This window comes from Rhynchophorus ferrugineus, unplaced genomic scaffold, assembly GCF_030347505.1.
Source record: "Rhynchophorus ferrugineus isolate W39M unplaced genomic scaffold, kcgeb_rfMv2 rfM2, whole genome shotgun sequence".
NCBI classification, from domain to species: domain Eukaryota; kingdom Metazoa; phylum Arthropoda; class Insecta; order Coleoptera; family Curculionidae; genus Rhynchophorus; species Rhynchophorus ferrugineus.
The window spans coordinates 92,152,335-92,177,066 of record NW_027472581.1 but is presented as its reverse complement, the minus strand read 5'-3'; the positions used below and the strand labels follow the sequence as shown (position 1 = coordinate 92,177,066).

The 24,732-nt window shown below is 31.6% G+C and overlaps 3 protein-coding genes across 10 annotated transcripts; 1 reads left to right on the top strand and 2 right to left on the bottom strand.

Annotated features, from left to right (window-relative positions):
* Positions 1-38: 38 nt before the first annotated feature.
* On the bottom strand, positions 39-12,145 carry LOC143190939 (uncharacterized). 4 transcript variants are annotated; one of them, XM_076395554.1, is made up of 12 exons: positions 11,952-12,145; positions 11,727-11,870; positions 11,428-11,566; positions 11,146-11,368; positions 10,871-11,087; positions 10,752-10,815; positions 10,232-10,698; positions 5,147-6,894; positions 4,975-5,092; positions 3,058-3,561; positions 1,709-2,054; positions 39-738 (listed from the first exon to the last, which is right to left on the bottom strand). In XM_076395554.1, the coding sequence occupies exons 1-12, from the start codon at positions 11,986-11,988 to the stop codon at positions 609-611; spliced, it is 4,137 nt and encodes a 1,378-aa protein (XP_076251669.1). In that variant the 5' UTR covers positions 11,989-12,145; the 3' UTR covers positions 39-608. The 4 variants fall into 4 exon arrangements, with proteins under 4 accessions (XP_076251669.1, XP_076251671.1, XP_076251670.1 ...); XM_076395556.1 differs by having other exon boundaries at positions 599-738; positions 1,705-2,054; positions 11,952-12,132; XM_076395555.1 differs by lacking the exon at positions 39-738 and adding an exon at positions 899-1,050 and having other exon boundaries at positions 11,952-12,132.
* A 32-nt stretch (positions 12,146-12,177) lies between these two features.
* Positions 12,178-16,988, top strand: LOC143190938 (tRNA (guanosine(18)-2'-O)-methyltransferase TARBP1). 5 transcript variants are annotated; one of them, XM_076395553.1, is made up of 8 exons: positions 12,210-12,352; positions 14,520-14,727; positions 14,786-14,872; positions 15,184-15,328; positions 15,436-15,628; positions 15,678-15,871; positions 15,922-16,712; positions 16,768-16,988. In XM_076395553.1, the coding sequence occupies exons 2-8, from the start codon at positions 14,558-14,560 to the stop codon at positions 16,934-16,936; spliced, it is 1,749 nt and encodes a 582-aa protein (XP_076251668.1). In that variant the 5' UTR covers positions 12,210-12,352; positions 14,520-14,557; the 3' UTR covers positions 16,937-16,988. The 5 variants fall into 5 exon arrangements, with proteins under 5 accessions (XP_076251667.1, XP_076251663.1, XP_076251665.1 ...); XM_076395552.1 differs by having other exon boundaries at positions 12,178-14,727; XM_076395548.1 differs by lacking the exon at positions 16,768-16,988 and having other exon boundaries at positions 12,180-14,727; positions 15,922-16,143; positions 16,202-16,377.
* A 2,715-nt stretch (positions 16,989-19,703) lies between these two features.
* Sec3 (exocyst complex component Sec3) lies at positions 19,704-24,666 on the bottom strand. The gene is made up of 10 exons (XM_076396975.1): positions 23,848-24,666; positions 23,454-23,766; positions 23,049-23,402; positions 22,854-22,968; positions 22,632-22,801; positions 21,874-22,073; positions 20,932-21,284; positions 20,725-20,870; positions 20,545-20,667; positions 19,704-20,079 (listed from the first exon to the last, which is right to left on the bottom strand). The coding sequence occupies exons 1-10, from the start codon at positions 24,378-24,380 to the stop codon at positions 19,855-19,857; spliced, it is 2,532 nt and encodes an 843-aa protein (XP_076253090.1). The 5' UTR covers positions 24,381-24,666; the 3' UTR covers positions 19,704-19,854.
* Between the last annotated feature and the right edge of the window lie 66 nt (positions 24,667-24,732).

The following is a 24,732-nucleotide window of genomic DNA, read 5'->3' as shown; positions in this document are numbered from 1 at the left end:
CTGATAAAAATAAGGAGAGAAAATATTCAAACCATATACTGTTTTAATATTTTATTTAAAAATGGAATAATATACATAAAAAAACAAACTAACTCAAAATAAACAGTATACACACGAAATAAAACAAATGAATATGATAGTTGACAGTTTGATATAAAACGATATTGATGTTTGTCTAAGTCCTCTAAGTTGTTTATTGTGTCTCACCACTCGAAATATATTTATCTTAAACTAAATTACTTGGTAATTTCTAAAAAAATATTTTAAAGTATATCCAACTTTTTATATAAAATTGGATTGTCACTGATATTTATATCAATATACATCAAAAACATAGATATAAATGAAAAGTTGTGCTGTATACTGGAACAAAAGAAAATAGTAATTTTCAGGGTAGAAGGATATAAAACGTTAATTCGCCAACGTATATATAATAGTTACTACAAATATACCTATACTCTCGACTCTCCATATAATAGAACTTCCAAATTTACATGTAAAATTTAAAGTTTCTATTCCTAATAAAAGAGTATACTTCATATTTACAGTTCAACTTACAACCTCATCATATTCGAATATGGCAGTAAAATAAATTAAAATTCAATCTGTCAACTGGGGCCGTGAAGTTTCGTTAGAAGATTCTCAATATTGTTCGGATTTAACAAACATTTCACGTTCGATTTTTTCCCTGACGAATTCGAACCGCAACTATCAGACCTTCGTTTTCGTTTTCTCGACCTAAAAAACACTTCGTTCAATATGACGTGATTGTACAATCAGATCATATCAAAAAAATACAAATGCAATTTTGCTTCAACTGTTTTATTTACAAATTAATGCACATACTAGTAAAACAATGTAACTGTTTATCCATTAGTTTACATTTATTTTAATAAAAACATGAAACTAAAATAATACCTTTCAAAATATAATCTATATACACACTAAATAAATTTTTATAACTTTTAACTGTCGCTCTTTAATAGTGGAAAATAATAGAAATTCACTTCAAAAACAAATGTAAAAATAGGAAATTAAAAATCCAAAAAACTACAAAAACAAAAAAAAACATATCGTTAAATACAGTGGTAGCTAACTACTACAGTAGTTGAAAAGTGTACAACTTTATTTCCGCCATTTTCTTAACTATAGCTATATATATATTATAGTTTCGATTGAAAATATCAGTTTTAGAAATGCCGAAAAAATATGGATATGATATTATATATAAATACTTTTTCGCAAAAATTAGAGAAATGTCTTAAACATTATAAAAAGCCTTTTAATTATTTTTAGTAAACCTTTAATATTGTTAGTTAATTTTAAAGATTTATTAAAAATATCGCTATTTTTACATACAATACATCAATATTTTTATTTTTTCTTAAAAATATCGATATTTCTTCTCCCAGTTGTAAAAAAAATTCAATATTTGCTTCCTCTGATATATCGATATTTTTTTAGGAATATCGAAAAAGATATACGGCTAGTCATTTAATATAATAAGGGTATTAAAAAATAGGTTAAGTTAATGAAGTTTCTTGTACTGCTTTGCTCGAAAAATGCATAAGCAGCTTTTTATATAAATGCTCGAATTTCAGATAGAAAAAATGACGGATAAAAGGTTGTAAACCTTTTAGTTAATATATATTTATCTCCCTAGCACCATCTCTTTTCATCATTTCATTGTAAACATTTACATACTTACTTCTTGCTGTCCTCTGTATCGTCAGTATTTTCACAGTCGCTTAACTGTTCACTATTCTTAATAGCTGCATCAACATCCGTTTCAAACGAAGACTTGATATCCAATAATGTTTCAAACGGAGAAATGGAACACACTATATTCACATCTTTTCCATCCGAACAAGGGACCGTCATCCTTAAGCTTTTGGGTAAATTACCTAAACCATAATCCTCTAACTTCCTCTCGGGGGCCCTCTGTTCGTCATATATATAAACCGCATATTCAGAACACGAATAGTAAGTATCGAACGAAAGATCACTTTCTGATTCAAATCGTTCTTCATTATCATCACTATTTTGTGGATTATCTAGAAATTAAAATTAATAATAATAACCGTTTTAAAAATTGTTTAAATAAACTTAATAAACAACGAAAAAAAATCAGTCAATATTCTCGATTTATTCCAAATAGATCTAAATAAGCACCGAACAACATAAAACTCTTATATATAGATTAAAACAATGTGTCTCAAAAGAAAGTTCATAATGTTTTAACTCGCTGAGTTCAGTCAATATGAAGAAGTTTCGGAACGCTCCGTGTTCTTATTCGAAAATAATCAAAAAATTACAAAACAAACTGGTAAAATGCAGCAAAAACTAAAATCCAAGTGACCAAGGAAGGCAGAAAACGTGGAGATTGCTGATCAATCTGTTCGTAACGACTCAGATCTTATTAAACCGCCAGAATGAATATACAGGGTGCCAGACGGAGATTCGACTTGACGTGAATTGAGTGCTTTTAAACGTCTACCAGCAATTTCGGATGAAGCTCATTCTCATCTTAACTCCTTCTAAAATGTATTAGGATACATTTTAGATGGAGCAGTATTCTGTAATTTATGTTATTAGAAATTGTTGAAGGTTCATGGTTTATGGAATATTTAAGTCAAGAAAAGTAAATTGAATTGACTGACCGCTGACTTATAATTCATAAAAACTTAACTTTGACCTCGTTTGAGGAAAAGTAAGTTCTTTATTAGATTTAAATAAAGATTAGATTTATTTTCTTTAGAATAGAAACATTTCTTAGTATAAGAGCTCTTGACTGATCTAGTAGTATAATATATTTTGGATATATAACCCAGATATGGAAAACAGAATATTTAATCAAAAAAGAAAATATAAGATACAAATTAGATGCTATATCGACTTTTTTAATTATAGATAAAACAATTTAAAATATTTATTCAAAAAAGTAATTTAAAAAAGAGCACCAAAAATTTTTGCTGTGGTTGAATTTATTGTAATTTTTAACTAAATGAAAATATTATCTTGCTAATTTAATGTATATATTAAGTTTTATTTGCTTACCCCGCAAAGATTTTTGAGAATCCTTTCCTGGGACGTCCTTCTTATGTTCTAAAGAGTTAATTTCTGATAATTCATCATCGTTCTTCCTGCAATTTTCTTCTATGTCCAAGGTTGCTACTTGATCAGAAGATGAATTATCAGCGTCTTTATTTTTCCTATGTAAATTAGTACCACTTTTTTTGAAAAATTCATCTTGAGAAAATGGTTCATTAAATTGTTCACTGACATCGGTCGGTTCGTTCTCATTCGAATTCCGTTTGGTATCGCTGGCACTGCATTTAGTAGGGTGATTTTTTCCTACTAGTTCTTTCCCAGCTTTTTTCTGAGTAACCTTGCCGGTTTTTTTCGGCGAAGCTTTTTTAGCCTTAGATGTGCGAGCAAGAGCTCGGGATTTGTTGTTGGCCCTTCCCGGAGTGTTTCTGAAGGCGTACTTTTCTTTCTGGATTATTCTCTCTTTTTTCTGTTCAAGTTGTTTCTTCATAGAATAACCAGACAACATGAGAGCTAAAAAATATGATCATATGTTTACATTTTATAGTAATGTACTAGGAACCAGCTGCAATTGTTAAGATTACATCTATTTACCAGCAGGGCCAGGATGTTGAAATTTATCTAAACTAAACTTGAAAATGTTTAATGAAATAATGAAATGATGTATATTGAGCAGTATAATGAAATAAACAAATGATGAAACATCTGACTGAAAATATAACTATAATGGATGATCATTATATTATAGATAATATAGAAACGAAATAGGACAAAGAAAATGATGAGTTTTTTTTCTGAAAAACATTTCTTATTTACACTATTTTCTATATTCTGTGATTATTTTATTTCCGTCATTTTCGCCTCAAAGAATATTTTCTGCAATAAATCTAAGGATGTGAGAAGAAAAACATTGTTATACAAGAGTTAGTTATTTATGTCACAATGTTGTTGTAAAAAAGATGTTGGGGTGTTCCAAAAGCACACAGAAGTATGTATTTAAGAAACAACTGATTACTTTGAAGCTAGTGCCGAGCAACAAATTAGATTTGTTTTGTTCGTAATTTAATTTTGTGTATATGTCACAAAATTATGTTATTATTTATATATAATTTAGGCTCGGCACCGACTCCAAACTGATCAGATCAAAATACGTGTAGTACATAGATTAAATAAGTTTTTTTTATTTAGTTATTACAACGACTATTATGTACATAATACTCCTTTTAGTTTTTCTTTTTTCTCCTTTTAGTGTTTGATACATACTCAATAAATTAAGCAGTTATTTTATTAAGTACTACAATGGATAGTCCAAGCAAAGGTACAGCCCGTATGAGGAAAAATAAGAATAAAAAAACATGATTAAAAATAAGGAACGTTTCAGATCCTGGGGTGCGCTACCTAGTCTAGGTGATTTGACAAATGTTCCAATCAAACTAGAACAAAGTTGCGGCCCTGGTGGGAAATGAATCCTCGATCTACGCGTGGGAGCTTAAAATTCTAACTATTACACCATAAACAGTTACTTACAATGTTTCTACAACGTCTCATATGATATGGTTAGTGCTTAAAAAGCAAACTGACCGACTTTTACACTGAACTACTTTCGTCACATCAGTTCAGCAATAACATTATACATCAATATCTAATTATTTTAGATAAAAAATTCCCCCCAACAAATTTGATGCCAATGGGACCACCTCGAAAGTGCTCTTGCGAATAAAAAAATTATTTTGAAAATCGGTCCATAATTGACGGAAAAATCGGCGAACATACATTAAAAAAATAAATCTACAGTCGAACATAGAACCTCCTCTTTTTTTGAAATCAATTGAAAATAGGGGGCTAACGCCATTCGAGGAAGAGTAGACACTCTCGCCAAGCCCTGGTTATGGATAATGATGATTTAAAATAACAAACATTACTTACTTGAAGTTGTATCAAACTTTACGTTACTGATTGCACTTCTAATAACTTCAGTTGTCTGATTATACTGTCCCGTCTCTTGTTTTTCAGTAGATTTTGTGTTACTGTCTTTTACAGAAGACTGAAATGAAAATGTATCAAACACCTATATGTATTAAATATTACCGAGACTTACTTCATTGCTAAGTTCTATTTCCGAATTATCATTTATAACTTCTGGAAGTAACTGTGATTTTAAGACATCCATATGTTTGCCAATCGTTCGACTCTTCTTGGGCAATATGGTTTTAATTTGCTTAGGTTGTTGAGATGACTGAACGGCAGATGTCACATCATTCGATTCGTCTCCATTCTCGCTGGTCTCATCTTTATCACTATTCAAATCCCACGTTATCGTTTTTTTATCCAGCAGTTCCAAGTTCTTCTTGCCAACCCTGCTTTTGTTGAAATTCTCCAAAACATCTCTTCCCCCATACACCACGGTACCACAATCATATTCCTCGTCCATATCTGTATCGGTGCTCCTTACACTCGATTTTTTCTCCTCCAAAACCACTATAGCTTCCGTTACTTTGTCAGTTTCGTTCGCCTTGGGAATGTAATAGTCGTTTGTGTGGGAAACAATAGAAAAACCAGGCGTTATAGGAAAATTAGGAGTATCGATCGAAAATATATTGTCCCCGGCCGCAAAATCCTTAAGATTGGCTTTTAACATCGGCGTAAAAGGTGTCATGGTATCCAATTTACCAGGTGTACCTCCCGGGGTAGGTGGTATAGAAAAATCTTTTGTTGGGGATTCCAATAGTTGATTAATATTTCTCTTCTTTCGAGACGACACGGGATACTGCACTGTATCTTTAGGATTGTCAGGTGTTATATTATCAAGGTCTGTAGTAAGCAAGTTTCTTTTGTTTGCGTTCAATTTGGACGGTGACAGAACTTTCGTATCGTTTTTCACATGTTTTTCGACGACAGTCTGTTGTACTAGCGCGTCAGGTTTAACTTCTTTTGGAGTTTTATCAACACTCTTATTTAATGACTTTCGCCTTAACTTACTCTTATTATTTGGGGTTTTTAACATATCCTCAGAATTATTTTTCTCAGAAACATAATTTGCATTGTTATGCAACTTTATTCTCTTGATGGGTGTTGGGCTGCATTCCTCTTCAATTATCGGCTCATTTATCGTTACCATTTTTCGCAAGTTCGCATCCCAACAACTCCCTTTATCCCAACTACTCACCTTGGGCTTATTTTGCTTTTTCGGCGTTTTTAAACGGTCCTTGTCGGTTGCCTTTTTACCTTTAGCATCAGTTTTTGATAATTCCTCGTTCAATTGTTTCGACTCGTTTTCCTTCTTATTATCCTCAGCCATTTCGTTCCGAGCTTTTTCCTTGAATAAGTCTTTTGTGGCTTGTTTCTTATTTATAGTCGATGGGAAGGTGACTATACGAGTTCTGTCGGTAGGAGTCCTTTTCAAGGGTGACGGAAAAGTTAAATTTCTCACGTGGGAGCTACTTTTTGGAGTATTCCTCCTTGAAGTGGTCGCGACAGGTGGTGGTGTAACTGGTACATCTTTTTGGCATTGTGAAGTAGTATCGTTAACTGTTTGTGGGGGAGGAATTTCTATAATACTCTCGTTTAAGTTCGGTAACTCGGTACAAACAACCGGTTTGGGGAGCACATCCGCTTTCGATGTAGAAGGAAGAGGAGGTGGATCAACTGCGGCTTCAGGTACGTCACGTGCGCAAAATTCCACCCTCACCGTTGGCATTGGACTAATTTTAAGTGGCTTACTTCTTCTTGTCCTTTTTGGCATTTTAACTATTGGACTTTGATCAGTACTGCCGTACAATGTTAAATATTCCTGAACATTACAAACTTCATTTACTTTTAGTGGAGTGGCTGCTAAAGTATTGGTATCTAAAAAAATACAAAAATTAATAATCCCTAATTGAAGAAATATATTTGTTGTTGAGACGTAATTACATTTATTTATATTTAAGAAAATTGTTTGATTTTTAGTTGTAGTTGAACAAAAATTGTACTGTAATAGGTCATTTAACTCGTTTTTGTAATATTTGTGATACAGGAAAGGAATTGTGTCTTAAGGTAATATAAAATATCGCATTGTATCGAATGTCTGGTGAAACTAGGCCAGTATAAGAAAAGCTGAGAGCAAACAGAAAACACGTGTCTAGCAAAAGGATGTCCCATCGGCTAGTTGTCGAGTGTTCCGGATAATGGAGATTCGGGTACCGAGGCTAAACGAAGTGGGTCAAAAGTTAGACCTTGTAGGAGACCCCTTATGGTGGCTATAACACTAAACATCAAAAAGACCCGAAATCATGGAATTTTCGAGAATTTCTTAAGAATCTGTAACGCACGTCTTCTATCAGCGTGAGAAGTTCATAGCTGCAAGAGTCTTTTCCTTCCCAAAATTCTGAACGAATTGGGATACAGAAAAGGTTTCTTTAACCAGCCTTGTCAACCACCACCAAGAACCCAAGGCAGGAGCTTCAGCGATAAAGCATGATGCATCGGCAACGAGAATCAGAATTTGAGAATTGACTAGAGAATTACCAAAAATAGAATCGGCAACATGAATAAAATTAGTCAAAGAACATGGATTAAGAAACAGTCAAATAAGCCAAAATTTAATCCGAATGAAGGAAAAAGAAACAGTATCAAGAATGAAAGTAAAGAACCAAGAACAGTAAAATTATATGTCGTGTGTATAATAATTAGTTGGATCCGATGACGGGATCAGTATTATCCTCAACCAGACAATAAGTCATTTCCATCCAATTCATAATTCTTTTCACCATTACGTATCGATTTAATTAAAAAAAAAACTCGTCTTTGTGCATTAATTTACGAAAAGAAAAGAGAAAATAAATTGTATTTCAGTTGCTTTCAGTTTTCGCTTCTTAACTCAAGATTTATAATGACTATGTATATAACTCGACCGTTACGGCTCTACAAAACTACGCGGAGTCTGCAAATAGATGTCGAGATAACAGTTTTTACATGTTTTTTACCCTCAGTGTCGCTTTGTATCGTCGTTTAACAAGTTATCTTCTTCTTTACATAAAATTGTTTTAAATGTAAATTAAAAGTTTTATTAATTTAAACCCTTTATATTAAATAACTTATCTACCAAGTGTACTGGAAAGTCATTAACGGTTTTTCTAAGAGATATCACTAGACTTAAGTATGCAATGTTACGATTTGACATATGTGTCATTTTATTCTACTGACATTAAGACTCAAACCTATAGATATTGTATTTTACAAAAATAAGATCGTCATAGATTTCTACCTTTTTGAAAACGCCAAGTTTCCGAAAGGTAGAAAGAAAAACCAAAAAAAGCCGCAGAAAGTTATCGTTGATCGGTAGAAACTTACAGTACTAGCATGCTCTAACCTTAAAAACATGTGAGGCGTGGTTTCGAAACTGATGATTTCAATGTACAAGACAAAGAACGTTCTGGTAGACCGAAGAAGTTTGATAATGCGAAACTGTAAGAGTTATTGGGTGAAGACCCAACCCAAACTCAAAAACAATTGGCAGAAGCTTTAAATGTGGCCCAAGAAACGATTAGCGAACGATTATTTGGAATAGGGAAAATTCAAAAGATGGGAAGATGGGTGCCGCATTATTTGAATGACAAGCAAATGGAAAATCGTGTGTGAAATGCTGTTAAAAGTCTCTTCTGCATAGAATATTGACACATGATGAAAAGTGGATTTATTATCAAAAAATCATCCTTATCACCTGGCGAAGCTGTATTTGGTGAGATCAGGTGTTGAAACCTGGTGAAACACTTAATAGTAATGCTACCGACAACAAATGATCAATTTGAACCATGCATTAATTGATTTGAATTGAATTGAAAAACGTCCAGACTGGGCCCGAAGAGACAATAAAGTGATGATACAGTACAATACGTGCTGTTTCATAAAGCAAAACCGGTCAAAGATGCGTGAAAAGCACTTGAACGGGACATATTATCGCACCAACCGTACTCTCCAGACCTTGTCCCATCCGACTATCAACTTATCGCATCAATGGGACATGCGCTTACAGAGTAGCACTTCGCTAACTTCGAGAAGAAGTTAGAAAATGGCTCGATGAACGGTTTTGAAATCGCCAATATTTTGAATAAATAAAATTTGCCATTTTCTTGGAAATTATGTAGTTTAAAAAAAACAATAATGACTTTCCGATACACCTGGTATATGTTTCAAAAGTTTCTATATTTTTTTCGACATTCGGCATTCGACATTTTTTTCGGCTTAAAATTCCTTTAAAATGGACATAAAACATTGAAAAGCTTCCCTATATCTTTCTTATCTTGGGGAACAAGAAGTCTGTCGATGCCAAATCAGCACTGTAAAGCTGGTAAGAGAGAATTCCGATGCCATGTTCATGAAACTTGTCGACCTCTTGCAGTGTGCGGTGGTATATCGTGATGCAAGATCCAGTTGTTAGCAATCTCCTTTCTAATGCAGAAGATAATGCAATCGTGTAAAGATAGACACGTAATGAAGTCGTCCCTCCATTTTTTAAGTCGGCGGATATTCTGCACAGTCATCGACTTCTATGGATCCCCGATTCTCGAAATTTCTTGGGAATTCACTTCTTGAAAACTTATTCATCATAGCTAGTACCTGTGCGTTTTTAATTTAAAATGGGGTTAAATTTGATGCCGATTTACTGCTGCTCCACTAAACGCTTCCAATTCTGGAAATTTCCTCTCTTCCAATTCTTTTCCCGAACACTATTTTTACCAATCCTGTATGGCTCCGAATATATTTCGACAAGCCTACTACAAGTATGAAATATACCAAATGCTATACTGAAAATAAATTTTGCGTGATTCTCTTCGAAATCGTGTTACAAAGCTATTTGATTAAAATGTGACAATCTGATTGTCTGGATCAAGATCATATGGATCAACTGCAGCGACAACAGTGTATTTGTTGAAAAATAAATAATTTTTATAAATAAAGATACTTCTCAACCTCAAAGGACAATATGAATGCAGTGGATTGATAAAAATTACAACTTAAACATTTCCAAGTAAGTTTTCACCAGATTCACCTGTGTCTGTCTCTGCTTGTTCTCCGACACTCATGTCAAAATCATCAATTAAAAAATTAGATTAGACAGAAGAATTAATTAGAAAGAAATATTTAATATAATATATGTACTTTTATGCAAGATTGAACCATTATTATAACAATTATAACTTACCTGCAGATGGAGTGGTAATTTCATTCCTCTCGTTAATGAAAATAGTTGGCATTGACATAATTTCTTGTTCCTTGTAGGGTTTTGCTGGCATAATTACTGGTTTAGCACATGGTTGGCCAACTTGAATCAGTGTTGGCTGAGTCTGAGGTATTGTAACGTAAGGCTGATTAAAAACGTATAACTGTTGGGATTGCTGTGGTTGAGTCAGAACATAAACACTATTTGCTGTAGTATTAATAAAGCTCTGTGCTTGTGAAGTACTAATACTTGGTATAATTTGATCCTGACAAGGTGATGGGTCAGCAACTGAAGCTTTTGGAGTAGATGTTTGAGTTAAAATATTAAAGTTATCTTGTGACTCATTATTCTTTACAGACATATCATTAATTGGTGCATTTCCACCAGAGTTTTCAGGTAAAGTCAAAATATTTTTATTTTGTGATGAGTCATAACTAACTGTGTTATAGCTAAAATGAATCCATGTGATAAATTCTAAAGTAAAAGCTTATTTGCACATTACCTGCTTGTAGGTGGTGCTGTAGATAAAGTAATAGCTTTGCTAATAGTATCCCCGACGGTTGTACCTAAAACATATTCCCCACATGTATAAAATAATATATAATAATGTAAAAATATTACCCAGAAGTTCTTCTAACATTTCATCAAATATAGGATCATTTTCTGTTCTTTTAATAACACTTTTAACTGTTTCATTAAGTTCTGGATTAACATTATTTTTATCAGCTTCAATTTTGTCAGACCCTGTTGCAATTTCAGGTGATTGTAATACTGTATTAATTGTATTAGCTAATTTCTTTTGAAATGTTCTATTTTCTAATAATTTCTGAGACATTACCTAAAGTTACAAATATCAAATGTATTTAGTATCACATTGATTTATAACAATATCCTACCTCAGATATAACTTCTTTATCGGGAGTTGGTAGTTTGTTGACATGAGATGTTTTGGAAACAGGTGTTCTGCTTTTTTGCCATATGGTCTGATTGCCCTCTTCTGTAGAGGAAGCAATATTACCAGGAAGCAAATGTTCTGGAGTAGTTTCAATGTCACTCGTACGATCAATGGGATCTTCATGTTCAATAAGACTTTCAACAACTGAAGAATCTCCAGGTGACCTGCAAAGCGGTGAAAACAAATGTATTATTTTCTCCTAGAGTGATTTACCAATAATTACCTAGGGCAAGGAGTCGAAGCTGGTGTAAATCCTTTAGAACTTTCCAATAAAAAGAGTAACTGATCAGCCAAATGAAGAGGTGAAGAAAAATCAGGTTTATTGTTACGATAATAATCAGTATCTTCAAGGCGACCTTGGACTAAAATTTGCAATTATATTAATGAGATTACAAATTTTATGCAAGATGTTCTTTAGTTGTATATATCAATAGTTTTATTTAGAAAACAAATTTTTAAAAAATGATATTATGGAAATATGATTGATTTGTGCTTTCTAAAAAAGCCGTTAATAATACTCACTAATTTCTTGAATACGGGAATATATTCTCAATATATCCTCTAAGGTTTGGCCAGCAACCCTAGTTGCAATATGTTTGTTGCAATTATGAAAATTATACTTCAAAAAGACTTTATAAGAACTTTTACATTCATTTTTCAAATATCCTAAAAATATACAATTCTAAAATTTTAGCCCTTCCCGCCTAAAGCAGACGGTAAAGTCAAAAGGCATTACGCCAAACTTACCTAAAACCAGTCTCTTTATATGTTTCTCGTATTCCATAGTTTCATGAGGCTACACAGACATTCTAAATGTAATTTTTTTTTAAATCTCAACACAATATCAGAAAATAATATTTAAAATAACAATCTCAAAACCCCAAACATAAACAAGAACAACCAACAAGGTTATTTGATTATAATTCTTCTTCTTTGTTTTTGATAGGTTGCAATTCATTAAAACAGAAAAATTAATTTAAAGAAGATGATTCTAATCATAACATATTTTTATTTTTGTTATGAAAATTACAAGTTTATATTGTTAAATACCAAATAAAAAGTGATAATTTAGTGGCCTGATGGAGAATATATTAAAATGCATTTTGGAAAGTGATCCTTCGCCAAACCTATTAGATTCAACTATAAAAGTAACTGAAGATATAAAGCATTTAAATGTTTTATTAAATAGCAAGTTAACATATTTAAATGGCTCAGATCCTGATAACAAGATAAGTTTTAATGTTGCTCAGATTTATAATAACAATAATAATGACTTTGAGTTATTAAAGGAAACTTTAAGGAAGGCACTACTTGTATCAAAAGATGTTAATGAAGTACTTATACAACTGATGAATTATATTACTGTAAATTCTGGTAATTCAGAATTAAAAATAAAAATTACACACTTGTTAGATATCTTGATTAAATTTTGTCACAATGAAAATAAATTTGATTTACTTTTTAATTGCATAAATTATGAGTTCTTAATTGAATTTCTTTTAAACACTGTTGACAATGAATCCATAAAAATACAAGTATATGACATTATATTAAATTGTTTTTCTATTATATCAACTAACATAGGGGTTAAGTATGTGAACATATTGTTTGAATATGCTAAAAAAAATCTTAATTTTGATTTGTTTTGTTTTGTATTGTCTGAAGTTTCACCTGAAATGGCTGCGGATAAAGAATGTTGTTTTAATGATGACCTATTTTGGTATTTTATGGAAGATTGTCTTGAGCGTCCCATAGAATATTTACAAAAACAAATTTTATATATATTACGAGTGTACATAAATAAATTCTATTTTATTAAGGATAATAAATTTATTTTTCTCTCTAATGATCCACAAGATTCATGGAATATATTTTTTACTCTAATAGATATAGGTAAAGAAAAACAACTTCATCTTGTTGAGCCTGCTTTGAATTTATTTACATGTCTTAATAAGTTTCACTTTATTTGGCAGAAATGTATTTATAGAATATATTTAAATCATACTCAAAATAGTATTGTATATAACACTACAATGTATATTATTCAACAGAATTATACAAGTCACGAACTCAAGTTAGTATTAAAATTAGTATTGCCAGCCATAAACAGAAATGACTATAGTGACAGTACAAATGCCATGTTTTCTTTATTCAAGAACTTTTGTCAAAATATGCCCCAAAGTGACTATGAATCACTTCTAGATGAAATATTATTATTAACATGGACTCCTGTAAGTTTATGCAAAGTTATTCAAAATATATTTGCATCTTGTAATAAGAAATCGGTGTGTATAGATTACTTCCATGATATAATCAATTGCATTGTTAAATTACCTCATAGCTATTTAAAAAGCGAATGTCTCAAATGTGTCATTAATAATTTTTGGGATGGAAAAAGTTTCCATAAGATATACAAAATGGCATTGTCTCTGCAAGGAGCTAATGTAGATTATAGAAGATATTTCCTAAACTTCCATATATTCGAAGAGATTATTGATTTTCTTATCAACGAGCTGTTGATCTTAAATGACGCTGATGTGCCTGTTGATAAGTTAGAAATCTGTTTTTACTTTATTGAAAAATTGAATTATAGTATACTTCCCAGAATTATTGGTAAATATCTTCATAAACTTAACTGTTACGTTAGATTATTTATATGGCACCATTATTTAAAATCGACGTGTTATGCCCAAATAGAAAAAGAGTGCTCTCTGTCAGTACATAATTTTTGTATTGAATTCTTTCAGGAACACCTTGATAAAAAGACAGCAGGATGGTTCTTAAATATGTTACTAATTCTGGGTGAATCGAACGAAAATGCCTTATCACACATTTCAGATATGTTGATTAAAACTTGTTTAAATCCGGAGTCTTTTACAAAAGAACAAGTTTTTATATCTTTGGCTGTTTTGAGTAGATATCCGAAATTGCTAATTGATGTTGATAATGAAATTAGTGAAAAAACACCGTTGGTTTTTGAACAAATCACCGATATTTGGAAATCAAGAATCTTGTCAGAAAAGGACGAAAATATATGTAAAGAGTTTATTCAAGTTATATTCCGGTATAATAATAAAAAAATGTCGGTAAACAAGACTATAGAACTGATAGAAATATTTCAATTAATGTTTGATTCTCACAGAAATGAAGTGTTGTTATGCATTTACGAGCATTTAATACATTTCGTTAATGTGTCAGAAGCACCAGAATTAGTAATAAAATTTATTAATACGTGCCATGCAAGACTGAGCAATTTAAAAAAAGACTTTTATTTCAAAAAAATTCTGATTAATTTTGTCAATACAATATATTCAGTTGAATACCTATCTAAAAGTAAAGAAAGTGCTTTTCTTATGAGTGACAGCCTACTAGAATACAGCAAAGCTTATCCAGTTGTCAGACTTCATATGATAACGGCCATTAAAAAAATTCTTAAATGCGATGATATCTATGGAGGGTCAGAATGGCTAACGACAATAGTTGATATTTACCTTCAAGGTGTAATAACAACAAAAGATGAGAGGTAAAATCACAGAAATATAAAATAGCAATTAATATATTTTCATGTGTTATCATTTCAGGACAGAGTATTTTATTTGTCAAGAGTTTCTTGAGATAAATAAGAGTTTTGTTTTTGAGAACATCATTAATATATCAGAACAATCCAAGTAAATAATAATGCAATAATATGTAAACTATCGTAATTAAAAAATAATAAGACGTGGAAGAGCTCAAATGTCAACAGGGAAAATCATTTAAGTATTATGCCAATCGAAGGAGGCTATTTTTGAGATTGAAAAAAACGTTGGCATAATTGTATCCAACAAAAAAGTCTTATTATTTTTTATCATTTAGGTTATATGATTATTTACAACAGAATTTTAGTTGTGCACTAATGTTAAAATATAATATATATATATATATATATATATCAAATGATATAGTGTTATATCAAATGAGTCATTTTCTTAATTTTTAGTCCAAATATAATAAATACTGCATGTCGAATAATTTCTTTGGATGCAATATTGGACCTTGCCAAAAACAGCGTTGCCAAAGTGATTATTTCTCTTAGAACAGAATATCTGAAGTTTTTCAAGAAAAGATATTTTCCAAATTCAGAGGTAATATTGTAAGTTATACAGAATATTTACATGCAGATTATTGTAAAACAGCGAGAACTTACTCAAAGTCGCTACAGTATGGTGTTTTACCGGTACTATATTTTTAGACTCATATTAAGAAATTGCGAATAACACAGGCTCTCTTACTTATATTACCATATGTTAAGGAATTTTCCAAGGAAGCGATTCAAATAGGCGTTTTTTTATTGGATTGTATTTTGGAGGAAGCAAATCAACCTTGCATCAAGCAAATTTTTAACTTGGTTCTTATCATATTATTACAGGGTGCAGCTTTTAGAGGTAGATATTCAATCGGTTGTTTGTTGATTTTTTCATGGATCCTTTTCAGGTATTGAATATATTAAGAGGGTTATGTCGATGTCTGCACAAGTATCACCATCGATCCAAATAGGTCTTATGCCGACATTTTACCATTTGGCATTGTTTGACACCGAAGATCCGATGAGATCGTTTTCAGCTGTTATGTCACTAGTTCTTCCATGGACTATGGGGTCACAGTTCAAAGTGCGAATCTACGCGCAGGTAAACAGGATGTTTTTAATATACTCGATTTATCTATTTCGGTATTTTAGGATATCATAAAGAGATTGATACACGAAGCAAAAGAAAATAATTATGACGATTTTTTAAATAAGTACCAACATTTAGAATCGTGTATCGATACATCCATCAAAGCCACCGGTCCAGTTTACGAAAACACCTTAAAGACCGATTTAATATTCTTGAATTACTGTAATCCCATCAGCGATAACTCTTCGAAAACAGTTTTGTATGATATCCCTAGATTAAACTCAGTGAGTTCCGTGGAATGGGAAAATACTCATTTCACCATTCTATCTCTGTGTAATGCAGGTCATCTCAATTCGCTCACCGAGAAGACATTATTAGAGCCGAAGGATCCGTCTTTATCAATCGCCATCGATAAATATTTGGAAAACGCCACGAAAAATGATAATCAGCAAGACAAAACCGAAGCGCTAAATCTGAACATTCAGAAAAAAATCACCCCGTGGAAAAATATATCGGAAGGAAATGATATACCAACAAATAGTGAATTTATACTGGTCGCAACGTTGGTGGATAAACCTCAGAATCTGGGTGGTCTCTCTAGGACTTGCGAGGCGTTTGGGATTCGTAACTTGGTTCTGAATGATGCCAAAATAGTACAGAACAAAGAATTTCAAAGTCTGAGCATGTCATCCGAGGGTTGGATTAATATAACAGAGATAAAAATAAAGGATCTAAGGGAACGTATAATGGATTACAAGAGGGAAGGATATTTTGTTGTTGGTGCTGAACAAACGACCAATAGTATTAAATTAAATGAATTCCGATTTCCCAGGAAGACAGTATTGATATTAGGGTAACATTAACTAACTGGATATATGTAACCATGGCTAATATCCTGTGATTTTCAGAAACGAGAAAACCGGTATAGCAGCTAATTTAATTCCCATTCTAGATAAATGCATTGAAATACCGCAATTTGGGCAAACTAGGTCACTGAATGTGCACGTAGCAGGAGCCACGATCATCTGGGAGTATGTTAAAGAACATTCCCTGAGACCTAACCACATGACTGCATAGCTGAGTTAATGTTTTATATTTAATTTTTTTTTAATATACGGGTTTATTTGTTTTTCTTTATTTTTGATAATATAGTAAGTAAGAATAAACAAAAAATGTAATGAATGGCTCACTACCCACTGAAGGGGTATCAACGCTTCAGAATCGGCTTTTAAAATCTTGAGGGATTGGATGAGTGTATCCTGTTGTTTAATTTGTTGATACGCGCTGTCTTTTCTTTTTTTCGGTTTCAATATTTACCATCTTTGCTGATCTAACCATCTAATCATAGAGAGAAAAAACCTAATACCAACACACCAGTTTCGGTTTATTAACAAGCATTCAACAATTGACCAGGTCAACAGAATAACAGATGTTATTGGAAAAGCCTACGAAAGTAAAAATGTATGCTCAGCTATATTCTTAGATGTAGCACAAGCCTTTGATAAGGTTTGGCATAAAGGCCTTGTTCATAAACTACAGAAAATGTTATGTTTTGGTAACACACCAAACTATTGAAATCGTACATTACAGCCAGAATGTTTAGAGTCAAACAAGAAGAAGCTTACTCTACAATAAAAGAAGTTAAAGTAGGTGTACCACAAGGAAGTGTATTGGGACCAAAGCTTTATCTACTCTACACTTGTGATATACCACAAATGGAGAATATTACGATGGTACTGCGATAATAGCCGTCGGAGACAATAGTGAAGAAGCCTCACGAAAATTACAACAGGCAAATGATAAAAAAAAATAAAAATTAATGAAAATAAATCTGTGCAAGCACCAATAACATTAAATAATAATATCATTCCATATAACAACAGCGCTAAATATCTCGGAATGAATGATGCAAAACTTCGCTGGAAGGAACATATAAAGACGAAAAGAAAAGAACTGGAATTGAAATATAAGAAAATATACTGGCTAATTGGAAGTAAATCACAATTGCCATTATCTAAGCAAATACTGAAACCTATATGGACGTACGAAGTTCAATTATGGGGATGCTCTACAAAGAGTAGCAAAAATAAAATACAAATTTTTCAGAACAAAATCCTGAGAGGTATTGTGGGCGCACCCAAATACTATAGGACTGATTACCTACATCGAGACCTTCAGATCCACAATCAGTCAAGAAATCAAGAGAATTGCAAGGGGGTATGAGGAAAGACTCCATTCTCATGAAAATATTGAGGTTTTGCAGCTTTTGGATACCACCAGAACAGGACACAGACTCAAAAGAATCAAACAATTCTGATCTTGTGTAGTGAGGTGCATATAATAAAAAATACAGCAGTGACATGTATAAACATTATTTCACCAGAGATTGAGATAAGGCCGATGGGTCCTCTAGTTAGGGTATCTAGTTGTATACCTAGATTTAAGTTATCATAAAAACAAATTGTAGGTTAGTCGGAAACGACTAGTAACAATGTAACAATTAAATAATAAAAAAATCTAATCATCTTGGTATTGCAAGTGATCTCTCATCACATAATTCAACCTTTACTCTGTTTCAATTTTCCTACGAGCAAAATCGAGACTTAAATGATTCAGTGTATTCCAATCTGATATAAATTATTGTGAAAAACATATAAGATGTATCTAATACGCCTAGGATTTTCCTTTTTTGTTATAATTCTGGAATAGAAAGTATAAAAGACACTTTTCTGATAAAATACAATATTAGAATTTCAGTCAATTGGCTATTTTCCGAATTTGAGAGACACAAATATACCGAAGCTCAATTTTATTAATTACAATGATTATATTTATTGTATTTTTATTGTTCGTTGGTTCTCTACTATTTTTATTGGTCCTAATATGGTGCTTAATATTTTTCTTTCTTCTATTTTTTATCTAAATTGAGTACGTAAACTCAGTTTAAATATTGGACATGGAGCTTACATTGAGAAAATAGAATGACCTCAAATACTAGCTTTAAGATTTATTTATCCTAAATCAGAACTTATTGAGTAAAATAACTTGAATTTAAAGTATTACTTTACTTATCACCCTTAAGGGAGATAATAGTACCATAGTGGTGTAGCAATTGCAAATGTAACACATCCCTTCCGAAGGCAACATTAACTACATCGCCAATTGCTCTTGAAACTACAATGTTTCAATCTAAACTTTCGTGGTATACAGACTATAGAGTGGTTCTTAAAGTTGATGAATTCCAATTGCCAACTGTCAAAGGTAGTTTGAGCCACAAAACATTGAAATGTTTGTATATTTTGTGGTTTGAGCAACTTCACTTTCAATAGGTTAAGCTAAGAGGCGTTTTCACAAAATCAGAATTTCCAAATTCTAGCAACCTATTAACTAATGTTTTATTAAGACTCGAAGCACCGAAATTCTAATAATTCGTGGCTACTTTGAGCAACTTCAATTCGTTTTTACTAATTCCCATCTTTGTGATACTCAAGTTCTAGTAGATTAATATTAAATATCAATTTGTCCTCTTTTTTTGATAAATTGTTTATTTCCAGTCAATTAAATTGATTCAACATCTGTATGGTCTCAACTTAATAATCTTAATATGTAATGAAATGGGATAAGGTACGGAATACACATATTTTCTAAAAAAAGCAGTGGTGTAGCTACAATTACCATTTGTCTTTTTTAAACTACAGTATCGCTCAGATTAGTGTACAATCTAAACTTCAGTGACATACCATATCCAGAATATTTCCTCTACCTCATATCTAACTAAATATATAGTATATGTTAGGAAAATAGAGTAAGGACATTATAAAAAAGAGATAATGAAACATTAGAATTAGTAGTTGCAAATAAAATAATAATTTTATTGAGTATAGTATTCTTAAATATTTAAAACAAAATAACAGCATAACTATATTAAATAATTAAACAATATATACATAAAAATATTAGTAGGCGTTTGTATATAAATTTAATAAGTTATCAGTTTAGTGAGACTGTGCAATTTCAGAGAAATAATTAAGGATGTCTTCTATGGTGAACTCCAGCGTTATCATTGAACCGGGATAACACTGTTGGATCAATTCTTCTAGCATCTTGTACTGTCTAATGAATTCTTCTTGCATAGCTCTCCAGACAACCTGTAACAAGTTGCCTTCTTCTGAAAGATGTTTCTCCACCTTTTTATAGAGTGATTCTATTCCCTTCTTCACCTGAAATATAACATGATTATTGTATAGATATATATAATAGTGTATAAGTGTTATAAGTCAATATTTTTGCAACTTTTAAAGTTCGTTTAGAGAAACTAGTACAATATACATGATTTTTGCCATATAATCTTGACAAACAGGTAGTATAGGATGGGGCAAAAGTCCCGCTACCATCGACACAGTTTCCGCTGAGTGTTTATAATGGAATGATTATTTCCATTCATTGTGTCTGGACATCTACACAATACAATGGTTAAAGGGAAAATTGAGCTAAACGTTACACAACCGAGATGGCACGCAATCAAAATGGTAGTGGGAGTTTTGCCCCACCCTATATGTACAAGATGATCTGATGCGATATAATACTAATTATGGCTAAATATAACATTAAAGATGGCTATCTTTTGTATATTCAGCAAAACATATTCATACGTTTTATGAGACATTTCTATTTTTTATACTTACTGTACTTCCGGGATATTGGTTGATAACTTTTCTTAGCTCTTGTTTACTAAAAGCTAACTGATAACTAACTTCAGAAACCTTGACACCACTGGCTACGCGCGCTTGTACGCCCTCAAAAAAGGTCTACACATAAATTATTTTTAAGTAAAGTTTTAAATATTGAGTTTACGTAGTACATACATTCAATTTTTCTAACGGCCTACCGAAATACAACGTAACATAGGCCTGCAATGCATCGTTATACTTCTGCTTTGCTTCTTTCCTTTGACTGTCCAATACAGAGATTTTTAATTGAGACAATAGTGAATATAAATGATGATAATTTTCTAAAGAATTATATATTTACTGGTTCAGGTCGGTCAACTTCATAAACAGTAACAAACTTACCCATTTTTACAACCTGTAACGGCGTTTTTTGGTCATTAGCGTGAATTCCGATGTATTCAATAATGGTGTCCACCAATCTCGTATACCATTTCTCCAAGTCTGCTGCTCTATCGCTCTTTAACAGACATTCCGCGTTTGTAGCAAATATTTCCAGATTCGAGACGTACGGTAGAATTCCCAGTTTGGATTTTCTGGGTAAACGACATTCTCTGACCGAATCAATTTGCGTTTGTATGAATTGATCTAAGGACCTCTTCACCTCAATTAACTGGGAAGCGAAGGTATTGCTGAGGAACGAACTTTGGGCGGACATGACATGTTGGTTTAAGCGAACCAACACATACATGCAATAGCTAGAAATACATATTCATAAATATGGATATAAGCTAATGTATTTATAAATACAGGGCGGCTTAGAAAAAATAATTCTTGAAATCGCAATATTTTCGAATATTCGCCTAGAAATCATGCCCGATTGGATGGATGTGGTAAACTCTCATCTAAGGGATGATTTAATTTTTAAAACATATAATCATATTTAATTAATGTCCCATTGTAGAAGATTACTGTTAACATATGTAGACGACCTTAGTCATAACAGCTAAGTGAAGATGCATTATAGAAAAGGTGCAAACAAGATAACCAGTATTTATAATTAATAAAGAACCACAAACAAACACACCATGAGAAATCAAAAAAATTGGAAATCAAGAATTAAAAGAGCTTGAATAATTTAAAAACCAAGTTGTTAAAAAGATGTATATGTATCAAAACTGGATGGTCAGCCTCAAAGGATCTAAAAGTTTCTTAGGAAATTTGTTTTGAAACACCTTTAAATACAAGTTTTCTTTAAGTTTCAAAAATATTTCGGGTCTTCTTTTTGGGTCACCCTGTATCTGCTACTTAACTTCCTTATAATATACTATACTATATGTTACTTACAAACTATCTTGCTTCTTTATGTGATCAATGAGAAGGTCCAATTCAGTTTTCAAGCAAGCAAATAAATTGCTCATCATACTTCTAACGTCTTCATCAATTTGTTTTTCCACTTTCTTCTGAGGTAGAACCACCTCCACATCCACACCGCTACCATCCAACGTGGTTAAAGTATTTTTCGATGTCGGGCTCAAAACATCTAACTAAACATACGATAGAGACATAATATTAGATCGTTCAATAAGAAAAACAACATTTTATTTCCAAATGCATTAGAAAGTGATTTGATATCGTCCGATAAAAATCATCTTTGTGATACAGTGAGGAGTTAAACGGCGGTGATCCTTGAAACATTAGTATTTTGGTTAAATAATTTTTGCCACGTTTTTTTTTGATCAGTGTGGAAGAAGGTGTTGTCTTGATGGAAAATATTTGGTTTTCTATAAACCAGGTCTTTCCTCGCCAATTTTTATACTCAACTGGTCGAAAAGGTTATAAAACATTGAATTCAAAAATAATTAGAAATTAATATTTTACCAAACTTCTTGGTCAGTTCCTGTACCATCATTAGGTTTGGAGTGAAATTATCAGATTACACTACTCTTTAGTGTCTTACATTGATCCAGAATCATTATTGTAAGTCTATAACATAATGCCCTTTAGAGTTTCTATGATCCAATCAAAAATACAAGTAGGAAATCAATAGCGCCATCTTTTATCAAAAACCATATCTGAACAACACTATACATATATAAACTAACCTGAAAAAATTTAACACAAAACAGTTGTTCTTGCAAAAATACTGGCTCCAGCTGAGTTAGAACTTGTTCCAAAATAGTTTCATATTTTTTTCTATCAGAACTACTGGTATCCAGAGTCCAAAACTCTCTGTCCAAACCAATAAGTGTTGTTGGTGATGTTACAGTATATGCTTCAATATAACATTATCAATTGTTTTAATTAATTCTATACAAATAAAATACCTCCTATTTTATCACGGGCAGCATTGAAAAGGCCTCTTAGGTCCCGATCATACAATTTTCCGAGAGATGTTGTATAAACTTCTTTCAAAGAATCATACATTTTTTTATCCATTACCTATAAAACAAGTATAGTAAAAACTAAATTAATATTTAAAGCTTAAATAAGTAAGGTAAGAAACAACTTCTAATAAATACCTTAACCCAATGCATTAATTCCGTATAAGCATATAGTTCTCTATGAACCCCATTGTGTTGAGGCAAAATTAAGCCATCTACATTTTTATCGGACTCTCCCTTATGATTTCCATAATGTATGAATAAATTGTTTAGCTGACGACTTAAACTCCTTGAAAATTTCTCTTTGTACTTTTCAAATTTTTTTCTTTGTTCTTGTATAGCAGTCATCTGCAGCAATGCCTTATCTATGTCTGAGTTCATTGCAATCTTGAGAGCATTTGCAGCTTTAACAGCAGCTGATAAACTTTCTGGGGATTGGAAGTCTGCCTCATCCAGGATTTTTTGATATTCAGATGGCAAATCCAACTTTGTCTAAAATAATATAGGCAATAAACTTAACAGAAAACAACTGTTGTTACTCACTACAACAGTTTCCAATTCGTCCATAAGCAACTGATTATTCTTATTAACAATAGATATCATCGAGTTCTTCTTTTCCATTTTTTCCATAGTATCTCGAACATGACAAAGAATTTCATTATATATATCAAGTTTAACCTCTAGCTCATCTGCTTCATTTATGGCCAGTTCTAATTGTTCCATGAGTGATTTAACTTGTTCTTCTGACGCTAAAACACACTGAACATTTTCACCATCCAAAAGTGATAAATCTCTAGCTAATATCTCCATAAAACCCTCTGCATTACTAATAGCAAACTCACATCCATCCATCAATCTACAGCATAAAAAAAATACTATAGAAAACTTAATGTCCTATAAATATTTAAATAAATAATAGGTCAACATTTTTATATACCTTTTTAAATCTTCTTGTTCTTTCTCAGTTATAGCTTGAAAGTCATCAGCAAAATCATTATCTAATGCCATTAAAGGAGATGTTACATACTTATTTTCAGGAGTCAATGCATCTTCTGTAATCCAAGATTTAGGAATATTTTTAAATATAGGGGTATCCTTCAAAATATGCTTTGAGACCTGCTTCCAAAGATTATGAATAAATGCATATCTTTCTTTAGAGTTTACTGACACCCAGTGATAAACTTTATCAAAATATAAATCAAATTCTTGTGTTTCATACAGTTCATTACGCCCATCAACAGATTTTAATTCCGTTAAAGACCAACTTCTTTTCTTTTTATATATACTTTTATCTGTTTGTTTAACTTGAACTATTGATACATTAAATGGTACATTAGTTGTACTCACAAGGCATAAAAAAGATGTTTTCTTTTTTTTAAGCAACTTGCTGACATGACAACAAGCTATCAATCGTTCTTCTGCTGGATTAAATAAGTCTTGTTGTAAATCACGTATTACAGATGAACTCATATTTAGTCTTCTATCGATATACTCTGATTTATTTTTATTTAAATTTATGGTAATTCCTCTATTTCATTATTTTACATTTTGTAAACATAACCCATAAAGTGACAATTTAATTGTCAGCTGAATAAAATTGTTAATATTTTTATTTTTACAATGTTTGTAATTATATATTTTTGTTATCTGGTTTATAATAACCTAAGTATGTATGAATTCAAATATTAATAATTATAACTATAATTATTAATTATACTATATTATTAATTATAACCAATGTTGCCAAAATAATATTAACAAATTTTGGACTATATTATTTTAATATATAAAGAATTATAGAATATATAAAAAATTAAATAAC